Below are 14,233 nucleotides of genomic sequence, written 5' to 3' on the forward strand. Positions count from 1 at the left end.
CTATACACCAATGATGAAGCAGCAGAAAAAGAAATCAAGGAATTGACCCCATTTACAATCGCACCAAAACCCATAAAATAACTAGGAATAAACCTTAAAAAAGAGTTTAAAAGATCTGTACTCTGAAAACTATAAAACATTTATGAAAGAAACTGAAGAGGACACAAAGAAATGGAAAAACATTCCATGCTCATGGATTGGAAGAACACACACTGTTAAAATGTATATACTACCCAAAGCAATATACACATTTGATGCAATCCCTATCAAAATACCGCCAGCATTTTTCACAGAGCTAGAATGAATAATCCTAAAATTTATATGGAATACCACAAAAGACCCCAAATAGCCAAAGCAATCCTAAAAAAGAAAAGCAAAGCTGGAGGGGTGCCTGGGTGGTTCAGCTGGTTAAGCATCCAACTCTTGATTTCCACTTGGGTCATGATCTCACGGTTCAGGAGACTGAGCCCCAAGTGCGGCTCCACACTGAGAGAGTACAGAGCCTGCTTGGGATTCTCTCTCTCTCCTCTCTCTCTCAAAAATAAATACATGAAAAAAAAAAAAGCAAAGCTGGAAGCATCACAATTCTGGATTTCAAGCTATATTATAAAGGTGTAGTCATCAAGACAGTATGGTACTGGCACAAAAACTGACATATAGATCAATGGAACAGGATAGAAAGCCCAGAAATGGATCCACAACTATATGGTCAACTCATCTTCAACAAAGCAGGAAAGAATACCCAATGGAAAAAAGGCAGTCTCTTCAACAAATGATGTTGGGAAAACTGGACAGCAACATGTAGAAAAATGAACCTGGACCACTTTCTTACACCATACACAAAAATAAATTCAAAACGGATGAAAGACCTAAATGTGAAACAGGAAACCATCAAAATCCTAGAGGAGAAAACAGGCAACAACCTCTTTGACCTCGGCTGGAACAACTTATTAAACACGTCACCGGAGGCAAGGGAAACAAAAGCAAAAATGAACTACTGGGACCTCATCAAGATAAAAAGCTTCTACACAGAGAAGGAAACAATCAGCAAAACTAAAATGCCACCTATGGAATAGGATATTTGCAAATGACATATCTGATAAGGGGTTAGTATCCAAAATCTATAAAGAACTTATCAAACCCAAATAAGCTAATCAAGAAATAGGCAGAAGACATGAATAGATATTTTTCCAAAGAAGACATCCAGATGGCTAACAGACACACGGAAAGATACTCAACATCACTCATCATTGGGGAAATACAAATCAAAACCACGATGAGATATCACCTCACACCTGTCAGAATGGCTAAAATTAACACAAGAAACAACACGTGTTGGTGAGCATGCAGGGAAAGGAGAACCCTCTTGCACTGTTGGTGGGAATGCAAATTGGTGCAGCTACTCCGGAAAAGAGTATGGAGGTTCCTCAAAAAGTTAAAAATAGAACAACCCTACGACACAGCAATTGCACTACCAGGTATTTACCTAAAAGATACAAAAATTCAGATTTGAAGGAGTACATGCACCCCGATGTTTATAGCAGCATTATCAACAATAGCCAAACTATGGTGAGAGACCAAATGTCCACTGACTGATGAATGGATAAGGAAGATGTGGTATGTATGTATGTGTGTATATATGTGGTATGTACACACACACACACACACACAGGAATATAAGCCATCAAAAAGAGTGAAATCTTACCATTTGCAACAACATGGATGGAGCTATAATGTATTATGCTAAGCGAAATAATCAGAGAAAGACAAATACTGTATGATTTCATTCATATGTGGAATTTAAAAAACAAAACATATGAAAATATGGGAGAGGGAAAGAAGAGAGAGGGAAACAAACTATAAGAGACTCTTTTTTTTTTTTTTTTTGAGAGAGAGAGACAGAGCATGAGTGAGGGAGGGGAAGAGAGAGAGAGGGAGGCAGAATCTGAAGCAGGCTTCAGGCTCCACACTGTCAGCATAGAGTCTGATGCTGATGCGGGGCTTGAACTCACGAGCCGTGAGACCATGACTTGAGCCGAAGTCGGACATTTAACCAACTGAGCCACCCAGGTGCCCTATAAGAGATTCTTAAGGATAGAGAACAAACTGAGGGTTGATGGAGGGAGGTGGGTGGGGGATGGGCCAGATGGGCGATGGGTATTAAGGAGGGCACTTGTTATGATGAGCACTGGGTGTTGTATGTAAGTGATGAATTACTGAATTCTACTTCTGAATCCAATGTTGTGCTAGAATATTAACTAACTAGAATTTAAATAAAAATCTGAAAAGGAAAAAATAAAAATAGAAATAGAAGTATCATACAATCTAGTAATTCTACTTCTGGATATTTACCTGAGGAAAATTAAAACATTAATTCAAGAAAATATCTGTACCCCTATGTTTATTTCAGCATTATTTACAATAGCCAAGATACAGAAGCAACCCAATTGTCCATCAATAGGTAAATGGACAAAGAATATGTGACATATAATATACATGTATATATATACATATATACGTATATATGCACACACAGTGAAATATTACTTAGCCATGAAAAAGAATTAAATCTTGCCAGCTATGACAACATGAATGAACCTAGAAGGTATTATGCTAAGTAAAACAAGTCAAAGAAAACAAGTCAGACAAAGAAAAATATCATGACTTCACTTACTACGTGGAATCTAAAAAACAAACAAAAGAACAAACAAAACAAACTCATAAATACAGAGAACAAACTGGTGGTAGCCAGAGAGGAGGGGTTGGAGGAGTGGGCAAACAGGTGAGGGGATTAAGAGGTACATACCTCAAGTAATAAAATAGTCACTAGGATGAAAAATACAGCATAGGGAATATAGTCAATAACATTGTAATAATATTATGGTCAAATGTATGGTCAAATGGTAACTACATTTATCATGGTGAGCACTATATAATGTACAGAACTGTCAAATCACTATGTTGTACACCTGAAACCAATATAACATTGTATATCAACTATACTTCAATTAAAAAGGAAAAAAGGAAGAGACCAGGGATGAGCAGGTACAGAGTAAAGGCCATGTGAGGAAACGGTGACAAGTCAGGAGTCTGCAAGCCAAGGAGAGAGGTCTCAGGACCTGCTGATACCTTGATAATGGACTTAAAACCTCCAGAATTGTGAGAAAATAAATTTCAACTATTTAGGCACCCAGTCTGTGGTATTATGTTATGGCAGTCATAGCAAACCAATACAAATGGATATGGAGTTCCAGTTCTGCAAGATGAAAAAGTTATAGAGATTTGTTGTAGGATGCAAATATAGTTAACAGTACTGAACTGTACACTTAAAAATGGTTAAGATGGTGTGGTGCCTGGGTGCCTCAGTCGGTTAAGCGTCCGACTCTTGACTTGAGCTCAGGTCATGATCTCGTGGTTCATGAAATCGAGTCCTGCATCAGGCTCTGCGCTGGCAGCATGGAGCCTACCTGCGATTCTCTCTCTCTCTCTCTCTCTCTCTCTCTCTCTCTCTCTTTCTCTCTCTCTCTCTGCCCTTCCCTTGTTCACCTTCTCTACCTCTCTCCCTCTCTCAAAATAAATAAATAAAAATGGTTAAGGAGCACCTGGATGGCTCAGTCGGTTAAGCATCCGACTGGCTCAGGTCATGATCTCACAGTTAGTGAGTTTGAGCCCCACGTTAGGCTCTGTGCTGACAGCTCAGAGCCTAGAGCCTGCTTTGGATTCTGTGTCTCCCACTCTCTCTGCCCCTCCCCTGATAACATTCTTTCTCTCTCTCTCACAAATAAACATTAAAAAAAATGTTTAATGGTTTAAGATAGTAAATTTTATATTATGTGTTTCTTACCACAATTTAAAAAACTGTTAAAAAGACATGAAATGCAGAGAAGGCAATTTACAATAATTATAATAAAGCAATGTAAAAGGGACAGCAGTATCTGCAGCCAATTAAGCCGACTATACTCTTTCCCCATGGGGCCCAGTGTGTAATGGCTGCAAACAGCAGCCTCCTCGGTAGTGTATGCAGCCTGTTGATTGTACGGGTTGCCCTAAGGGACATTGGAGATAGTTTTTTCTGGTGGACATTGAGGTTTGGCCTCATGCTTTCTCCAATCTAGGCTCCAGACAGGTATGCAGGGTGCCTTTGGAAAGCCCCAGGGCACAGTGGCCAGGGTCCACATTGGCCAAGTCATCATATCCGTCCGTACCACGTTGCAGAACAAGGAGCATGTGACTGAAGCCCTACGTAGGGCCAAGTTCAAGTTCCCTGGCCGCCAGAAGGTCCACATTTCCAACAAGTGGGGCTTTACTAAGTTTAATGTGGACGAATTTGAAGACATGGTGGCTGAAAAGCGACCCATCCCAGATGGCTCTGGGGTCAAATACATCCCTAATCATGGCCCCTTGGACAAAGGGTGGGCTCTGCACTCATGAGAACCTCAGCACTGCCCTTCCCATTCATGCCCACCAATAAATCCTGCTTCCTGTCTAAAAATAAAGTGACAGCAGTAAAGTATGGTGACAAATGTTAACTAGACTTATTGTGATCATTTTGCAATATATACAAGTATCAAATCATTTTGTTGTACACCTAAAACTAATATAATATTATGTCAGTTATGCCTCAATAAAAAAAAAAAAGAGAGAGAAGACTAAAAAAAGAGTCATCGTGAACCCACAGAGTAGAAGATATTTGTAATACATGTATGTAACCAAGGACTTGTTTTTAGGATAAAGAACTTCTACAAATTAATAAGAAAAAGACAAAGAACCTAAGAGATAACTAGGAAAAATACTTGTATCAATATTTTATTAATCAAGATATTCAAAATTCCTACAAACCAACCATCAAGAAAATGCAAATTAAAATCATAATGTGATACAATTACACACCTATCAGATGGCTAAAATTAAAAGATAAAAAATACTAAGTGTTAGCAACTGGAACTCTTATGCACTGCTAGTAGGAAAAGTGGTACAAGCACTTTGGAAAACTGTCTAGCAGTATCTACTAAAGCAGAACACACACACGCACAGCCTATGACCCTGCGGCTCTACTGCTGGACATATATAAAACAGAAATGTGTCCACCAAGAGATACGTACCAGAATACTCACAGGAGCACTATGCTTTTTTCTTACATGTGTTTAATTTTCATACAGAAAAATTCATTCTTTGTGGTGCCCAGCTCTAGGGTTTTCACAAATGCATACAGACCACCACAGTCATGATGGAGATAGTTCCACATGGCAACAGTACACTTAATAGCCAGAAACTACAAACAAACCAAATGTCCATTTACAACAGCACTGGACAGACTGTGGCATGTATTGGAATAATGTAAGTAATGAGGATGGATGAACTACAAATATGTGTAATGATATGGATGGCTCTCACAAACACCATGTTGAGCTGAAGAAGCTAGACACAAATGATGACATACTATACGGTTACATTTACATAACTTTAAAACTAGGGAAACTAATGTATGGTGTTACAAATCACAATGAAAGTGATCCTTGGGGTGGATATAACTAGAAAGGCCACAGGAGACTTCTAGGATTCTGGAAGTTAGTAGTCTGTTTCTTGATGTGTTAACTTTGTAAAGAATCACTCAACTATTATATACACATGATTTGTGTTCTTCAATATGGTACACTTCAATATAATTTACCAAAAAACTACACTGAAACACCATGTGTCATCTATTAGATTAGGCAAAAATCCTAAAGCCTGACAATATTCTCTATTGACAAGTCTCTGGAAAAACAAGAACTAGTACACAATGCTGATGGGAACATAAAATTATATCCTTATAGAAGGTAATTCAGCAATTACTATTAAAATTATACATACATTTTCCCTTTAACCCACGAGTCCCACTTCTAGGAATCTATCCCAAAATATGCTGGCAAAAAAGGGAGAAACACCCCAAATGTCCCTCAACTGATGAATGGATAAATAAAATGTGGTATATCTATCCATACAATAAAATATTATTTGCTCACAAGAAGGAATAAAGTAGTGATAGTGCTAAAATACATCTAAACCTTGAAAATATTATGCTAGGTGAAAGAAGCCAGCTATAAGAGACTACAGAGTAAATGATTCCATTTATAGGATGATCAGAATGATGATCAGAATAGATACAGAAAGTACATTAATGGTCACCTAGGACTAAGGCAAGGGACAATGAGGAGTGACTGCTAATAGGTAGTATGGGGTTTGTTTGGGTGATTAAAATGTTCTAAAATTGACTGTGGTTATAGTTGTACAACCTGGTGTAAATTCTAAAAACAATTGAACTAAACACTACAAATGGATGAATTCTATGGTATGTGAATTATATTTCGATAAAATGGTTTTTAAAATATGTTGGAAGGGGCACCTGGGTGGCTCAGTCAGTTAAGCTTCCGGCTCTTGGTTTAGGCTCAGGTCATGATCTCATGGTTTGTGGGTTTGAGCCCCGCATTGGGCTCCACACTGCCAGCATGGCGCTTGCCTGCAATTCTTTCTTCCTCTGTCTCTCTGCCCCTCCCCGGCTCGCTCGCTCTCTCTCTCTCTCTCAAAATAAATAAATAAATTTAAAAAAACAGAGTTAAAATATGCTGGAAAAATACTAAGTGACTCATGAACAAGGTCATTTATTGCTGCACTATTTGTAACAGCAAGAAAACTAGAAATAATTCAAATATCTATCAATAGAAAACAGGCTATAGAAACTATGATGCCTCCTGAAAATATTTTGAGTATTCTGTAGATTCAAAAACAAATGGGGGGGCGGGGGGTGCCTGGCTGGCTCAGATGGCAGAACATGCAACTCTTGATCTCGGGTCATGAATTTAAGCCCCACACTGGACATAAAGCCTACTTAAAAAAAAAAAAAAAAAGGAATAAGGAATGTTGCTCTATATACTTCTATAGACTGATCTCCAGGATATGTTTTTAAAAGAAAAAACAATGTGGAAAGTGTTTATGGTATGCAGTATTTTATGTAAGAAAGGGGACAACACAAACATACATACGTATAACATATCTTGTTTTATGGTTTTAACTTTGGTACTTTAACTTTTTATTTTATATAATTAAAAAATAAATTTAAAAACAATTTAAAAATTTTAAACAAACTGATATAAAATTCCTGGAAGACAGCATAAGAGAAAACCTCGATGACCTTAGGTACAGCAATGACTTTATTTATTTTTTGGAAGAGTTCAAGTGGGGAAGGAGAAGAGAGAGGGGGACAGGGGATCCAAAGTGGGCTCTGTGCTGACAGGTTGACAGCAGCAAGCCCGACGTGGGGCTCAAACTCACAAACTGTGAGATCAATGACCTGAGCCGAAGTCAGATGCTCAACCAACTGAACCACTCAGGTGCCCCAAAAAGGTTGTTTTTTAAATGTTTATTTATTTGTTTTTGGGAGAGAGCGAGAAAGCGGGGGAGGGGCAGAGAGAGGGGTAGAAAAAAAGGGGGTGGGGAGAGTCTCTGCTGTCAGCACAGAGACCAACGGGGGGCTTGAACTCACTAACCGTGAGATCATGACTTGAGCCAAAACCAAGAGTCAGACACTCAACCAACTGAGCTATCCAGGCACCCCAAAAGCTTTTGTTTTTTAGTAAAAGTTGATATGGAACAGTTAATATATTGGAAATAATGGGGCCATTAGCAACTAACCTCTGTCCTGAAGCGAGGGCAATAGGAGACTGTCCATTGGGGGGCCGAGGCTCCTCACATGTCTTCATCTCCACCTCTACCTTATCCAGACACTGAAATAAAAGCCACGAAGAGCTAAGCATCTGCACAAAAACCCACACAGCACACGCTGCGGATTACCCATCTCTATACTCTAATGCCTAGTTGAGTGCTGTGCCCACAGTGGGCACACATTAAATGTCTGTCGAATGAACGAACAAACTGAAATACAAAGACAGGCCTCATCTTCCCTCTTCCATGTCCATTAGCAGCAGAACTCCATGACAAGTATGGGATTAGCTCATAGCAGAAAACTAAAACATAAATCCAAGTTACAGAGATTACTATTCCTGGAGATTCCACTCTTTGAGTAAAGGCATGCATGGATCAGGGCTTTCACTGATGAAGGGCTTTCAGTTGATAATCACCCGATAGTCAACATCAACTACATTTCTCATTTTTCCTCTGTCAGGATTCCAAAGGAAATGTAAAAGTAGAACCTGGGTAGCAAATTTGTTATAAAAAACAAAAAGCAAAACAAGCAACTCAGGACTCCTGGGTCTTGTGTCTCAATGCTAACATTATACCTCATAGCAATACCAGAATAAGCCCAGACAGTAGTCACTCTGTCTGAGAGAGAACCTGACAAGCCAGAAAGAGCAATCATCACTCCCAAAAAAGACAGCCTATCAGGACTCCTCCCCATCTTCTCTCAGATCTTTTAAAACCTGACCCCAGTCATCCCCATGTGATTACTTGCAATCAAGAAAAGCCATTACCAAGCATATGGGATGTGTCTTCAACTTTGTCCACTGGATCTGAAAGAAGAAAGCAAAGACTCAGGGCTGTGGGAGCTGTCCCTCAATAAAGCATGCCTGTTGGCCAAGGACAGCAACAGCACTCTGACCCCCATTCTCACCCGGATGGAGGCCCTGTTGCAGTAGACCCGAGTGATGGCTAACCAGGTGGGCAGCTCCAGCACATTCTGTAGAACCTCTTCATCTAGCTCCAGGTTCGTCAGCTGACCCTCCCCTTTCAGAGTGCTCAAATTGATTTTGTCTGGGGAAAGATTCTTGGTGAACCTGAAAAGAGTAAAAATAAGAACCTATTATTTCTATGGAAATCCACTAAATGGGCATTATAGCCAATAACGTTTTTTAGTTTGGAGAAAAGAGAAAGTTACAGAACAAATGTTGACTAATGACCACACTGTCTCTGTGCCAAGTAAGATGTTAGGTGAGACCTATCATTCTACTCACGATTGTATCACCTTTTTACTCAAGTGATTCTGGAGAAATGGCTATAGCAGTGGCAATATAGACTTTTGATATTTCTGAATCCCCACATAAAAACAGAGCAACTAGATAGCAACACCAGAAGCCCACGGATAACACTTATAACAAAACTAGAAGACAAAGCAGCCTCATAAACCCCCACATAAAGCAAGAGGGAAAAAGCATCAATAGCCACAAGACATATGTGCTATAAGCAGCTGTGAAAATCAACATGAAAGCAATAAGTCATCTGACAAACCAAAGAACAGAAGAACTACAAGATAACCAAGTTTTAAATGAAAAGCAACGTGGGCCAATTTGATCATAGCAGTTGAAATTAGTGGGGTGTAGTCAACTGCAAGGGGTCCCCAGTGAGGTCCAAAGGACCTGGAGCAGGCTAGCCCTATAAACTCAGGAAACTAATCAAGGTTCCTTCTTAGGACACAGCACCCATGTTGAAAAGAAACTGTTGGGAGAGGAATCCAAACTGAGCAAGATAGGGAAAACAAATGAAGAAAAGAGATTGTACAAACAAAAGTGGGGGGGGGGCCTAGGTGGAGAGTAGACAGACCAGGATATCTCAGAAAGCAAATTATATTTCTAACACTACTTGAAACAGACGAGGGAGCTCTATGAAGTTAGAATGTGAGACGGGGGCACCTGGGTGGCTCAGTCGGTTAAGCGTCCAACTCTTGATTTTGGCTCAGGTTGTGGTTGGTGGGATCATGCTGCAGGTCAGGCTTTGCGGTGACAGCACAAAGCCTGCTTGGGATTCTCTCTCTCTGCCCCTCCTTCCCCACCCCCGTCTCAAAAATAAACTTCTTTTTAAAAAACGGTAAATTTAAAAAAAAAATGTGAAATGGTAATAGGCTAATTGTTGGCTTGTTAAGTATAGTCAAATGAAACCCCAGACCCTTACACATCCCTTTACTCATGTGACAAAAGAACAACCCCCTCACCTATAGTCCTGCCAAAGTAAATGAACCTAAATCTCATCATGCTACTAGGTCCAGTTGCGAATTTGCAGGAAATACAGAGGACAGAGAAAAAACGCTGAACTGCACCATAAGCGTGCAATCAGCAAAATACAGACCATAGGAAACTCTACAGGTCAAGTGGCCTGGACATAATTCACACAGGCCAGTCTTCTCATTATTCCATGCTCACTGTCTCCAGTCTGCTCACGTGTTCTTGCCACCCCTTTCCTAGAGCATCATTATCACAGTCTGCCATGCCAGGCCCAATGCAAGACTTCTCACTGAGGCTTTCCTTCCCCAACTGCTGCAACTCACATTAAACTTTTTTTTTCTACATCTCTAGAATCTGTTACACACATTTAAGTCATAATCATGGAGGGTCTTAGGATGTTCTCTATTTCTCCCATATGTAACCACCCCTGTGTAATTAGATGTGAAGCCTTGTGAGGTCAGAGGCTTAGTCTTAGCCATCCCTCCTAATCAAAATGGTTACCTGACATACGCACATACCTCTCAGCTAACTATCCTGCTGCCTAACTACTCCCAGTTCCCTTCTCATCTTTTTGGTTAGATCAATTTAAGGGCAGTTCCTCACAGCATATCCCTCTCTCCTGTATGACAAACTGTCTAGATGAATCTCATCCCTGTAATTCTCACTGTTGCTGCCTCTCAGAGTCACTATTTTCCACCTCAATAATAAATTGTATCTTGCCCTCCATCCATAACTACACTTGGCCCTTATACATATTAGATGCTAATAACTGACTTCAGAGTTACATATTATTTACCAACTTTTATTTGTTCACATACATCCTTTCCTTTTACTAAGGTGTATTTTAGTGTTTTTGGTTTTCCTTGGACTATATCATCATGATGTGCATGAGTTTTATCTTCACAATTTTTTTTTCTACAGTGCCTAAAATGGTACTATATAAAAAGACTCTTTAACAATTTTTAAATGATAGTTAAAAATTTTTAGAAATTTATAAACATGCAAAAAAAAAAGTACTATATGATAATTAGAGATTTATAGGAATCAATGGCATGATAACAAATTCAAGGAAACTGCTTACCTGTGGGACAGGGGAGGGGTCCACAGGAAGCTGCAACTATATAAATACTTATTTCTCACATTCTGTATAAATACATATTTCTCACATTGGGAAGTGACTGTATGGGAGGTGAACGTATGGCTATATTACTCTTTATATATTTTTGTATGGCAAATATTTCATAGTAATTCTTTCTAAGATTTCTATCAATTACCTATTGTATGTACTTACTGTTTGAAGCGCTACTCCTCCATGGGTCTCTCACATTCCTACATGTCTTGCTGAGTATACCAAAAACACATGATCCTGACCACTCTTTACCCGGGCCACTTCTCAGGATTGGGTTTGCAAAGATCAGCTTTGAGGGATGAAGTAATGTGCCCCACCCTAGGACAAAGAGCAGGCTTGCTTACCACTTACTTCAGTGTTCCATTCCTATAAAATATGTACAAGCATCCATCTGGGTCTGTTTGTGTCACTCCCATGGGACATGAGGGGATAAGGGGGAACTAATGCAAACATTTGCTTATGCTGCTTGCAGGGCTGTGAGTAATAAAGTCCTCTATCTCTGATCTAGGAGTCTCATGTGTTCTGTCAGCATCCATAAACTACAACAAGCTAATTATTAGCTTTTAAATAGGGTAAAATAAAATTATATACCCTTACACATACTTTTACTGATTTTAATTCACAAAAAATGTTTAGTCAACATTTACTGGGTATGAACGAATGTTAGTCTCTGAACGCAAAAGACAAGCTTTCTACAATGGCTCCTATCATCTGAAAACTAACTTGCTACAGAGGGAAAGAGAATTTCTCTTTTCCTTCAAGGAATGGCTACCTATAAGGAAATAGGACTGGGGTGTGAAAGAAAAAAAGAACATCTTAAACACCTCCACTACATAAAACAAGAATAACAACAACTGAAACTAAAAGAAGATATACAGTGCATGCCCCTTAGGGACTTGGAGGAAACACAGCCCTGTGGGAAGGAAAGAACACAGAAACAGAACTTAACATTATTTGTAACCACTAGGTACAGGCAGGCTTTCTTTTTCAAGTCCTTTATATTTAAATAAGATACTACAATTATTTTTTCCTAGCAACACTTCCTCTACTCTTAAGTATTCAGGAAAGCCACATCAGCTCAGAAATTGGAGTGAGTAACCCTTCAGAAGTATTAGTCTTAAAGATAAGAATTTTTGAAGATAAAAAAAAATTAGTTTTAAAGACTATAACTGTACATGTCCTCTTTTCCCCAGATTGTGATAAGACCCCACCTCTCTGCCTCAACTGAGAATCATAGTAGGTGTGAGACACTGTCAGAGATGGGAGTCAGGACCCCTTCAATATGCAGGAGAGAACAGGCTGAGAGTCACTAAGATAAGCTATTTCCCTTATGATAAAAATCTCTCTAAAAACAGGAGGAACATACTTTGAATAAAATGAAACAACCACAGTCAACAATGAGTTACACACATGCTAACGTTGACATTCTCAAAGCGGTTACGCTGAACAGGCAACCTGTACCTAATTTCTACATTGTGTTCTATGCAAAATCTAACTCCATTTACAGCTCCATATAAAAAAATACATGTCATTTTTCCAGTCGTGAATAAAAAAGTATGAGACTTGTGTTACATTTCACCCTAACTTTGCCAGGATTTAGGGCAACTGTGTCTCAAACTATGGTCCTGTGATCACATGAGTAGAATCACCATGGTGTATGTTTATTTTAACATGTACATTATTGGGCCACACTCCAGATATGCTGATTCACAATGGGGAGGGGAGTAAGGAATCAGCATTTTACAAACTCAGGGTGATTCTTCTGTTCTCTAAAGTTTGAGAATGGTTTAATTTCAATGGTTTAACAGTTAATCAGTTAAAGTGATTGAAGGCAGGGAAAATGAGAGGTTCAAGATAGAAAAGAGATGCATAAATCCATTCTTCCAGAACAGAGAAGTTTTTAAATTCTATTCTTATCATGGCTTGGTGTTTAAGAGCACAGGCTTGAGGGTTAGACTTGGGCTCAAAATCTGGCTCTCTCACTAATGCTGTGACTTTAGGCAAACTGTTCAACCAACTTCACAGGACTGGTGGAATTAACAGAGCTAACTAACATACACTAAATATCCGGCATTTGTTAAGTGCTCAATAAAAAGTAATCAGTATTATTTGTGGATTCCACTGCTGCCTTTAGAAAAGGATTACATTATTATCTTAAAAAATAGATTCAGGAGGCCTGGATTATAATCCTAGGGTTCAAGCTGTCTTCAAGAGACAACCCCTCAGGTCTCTTTCTAGCTCAATGTATCCTCCTCCATTCCCAGTATGCCTATTTCTATCCTTTCCACCAGGCGTCTACAAATTGAAATCTGAACAAGGTTAAAACTGAATTAATGTTCCTCAGAAAGCCTTTCCAGAGTCCCCACTCTGGCTCCAAGAATAGATTTTCATCCTTTGTCCCTCCAGTACTACTGGGTCACAAGAGAACTGAGGACATGGAACAAAGTTATCAATTAATCTAGTCAAAATCAAGCTTGTAAAGGCAAGACCAACCAATTGAAAACAACAGGTGTATAGGTGGTAATCAGCAGAGTTCTATGAACTTTGTAGCCATGTCATCTGGCAAATGACAGCACTGACTTCTTCAGGGAAGTTCTATAGAGAACCCTGTGCTCATTTTATCCTGATAGTAACCAGGTGGACTTATCTTGGAAATGACTACAAGTGTATGAACATCAGGCAGCCAGGACTAGAGACTAATCTCAGTGAGGACTGGTCATCAGACTCTCGGCATACTGCCCTCGTCAACAGCACCAACACAGAGGAAAAACGGGAAAAGCACAAAACCCAGAAGAACCTGTCTTCCTAGATGAGGCCCCAGAGGAAAAGTGATCACTCATATTTCCAGGTAGGGTACAGAAGAATAAGCAAGTGAGAGGATAAACTTCCTTTTGTTATATAATTTTGGTTATCAGAGTAGAGAATCAATCTACAGAGATTACATGCAGGTCTGCTGGACCACCAATGGCTGTTCTCCCCTAAGAGTAATAATAAATTTGTCAATTTACTTTTATGATTCAACAAAAAGTGGGTATCACCTTATTAGCTTCTCAAAAAAGGCAGTAAGAATTCCTCAACTGATTTTGACTGCATTTTACAGTAATAACAAAGAATAGGTAAAATGGTAATCCACGAGGCCGGTTGTGGAGGATTGCGGAGGTTTGCTCAAACA

General features: G+C 39.3%; 1 protein-coding gene and 1 non-coding gene across 2 annotated transcripts in view; one reads left to right on the plus strand and one right to left on the minus strand.

Moving 5' to 3' along the window:
* The window catches only part of BLTP3A (bridge-like lipid transfer protein family member 3A), a 70,356-nt gene that overhangs the window by 33,869 nt on the left and 22,254 nt on the right, over positions 1–14,233 (minus strand). Inside the window, exons 2-4 of the mRNA XM_027057942.2 lie at positions 8,609–8,771; positions 8,469–8,507; positions 7,672–7,763 (exon numbers count right to left, since the gene is read on the minus strand). Coding sequence (XP_026913743.2) covers positions 7,672–7,763; positions 8,469–8,507; positions 8,609–8,771 — 294 coding nt within the window. The remainder of the gene's footprint in view (positions 1–7,671; positions 7,764–8,468; positions 8,508–8,608; positions 8,772–14,233) is intronic.
* On the plus strand, positions 3,936–4,068 carry LOC113598982 (small nucleolar RNA SNORA70). The gene has a single exon (XR_003419736.1). It is a non-coding gene; the product is annotated as a small nucleolar RNA SNORA70 (small nucleolar RNA).

The sequence above is a fragment of the Acinonyx jubatus genome, chromosome B2 (assembly GCF_027475565.1).
Source record: "Acinonyx jubatus isolate Ajub_Pintada_27869175 chromosome B2, VMU_Ajub_asm_v1.0, whole genome shotgun sequence".
Taxonomy (NCBI): domain Eukaryota; kingdom Metazoa; phylum Chordata; class Mammalia; order Carnivora; family Felidae; genus Acinonyx; species Acinonyx jubatus.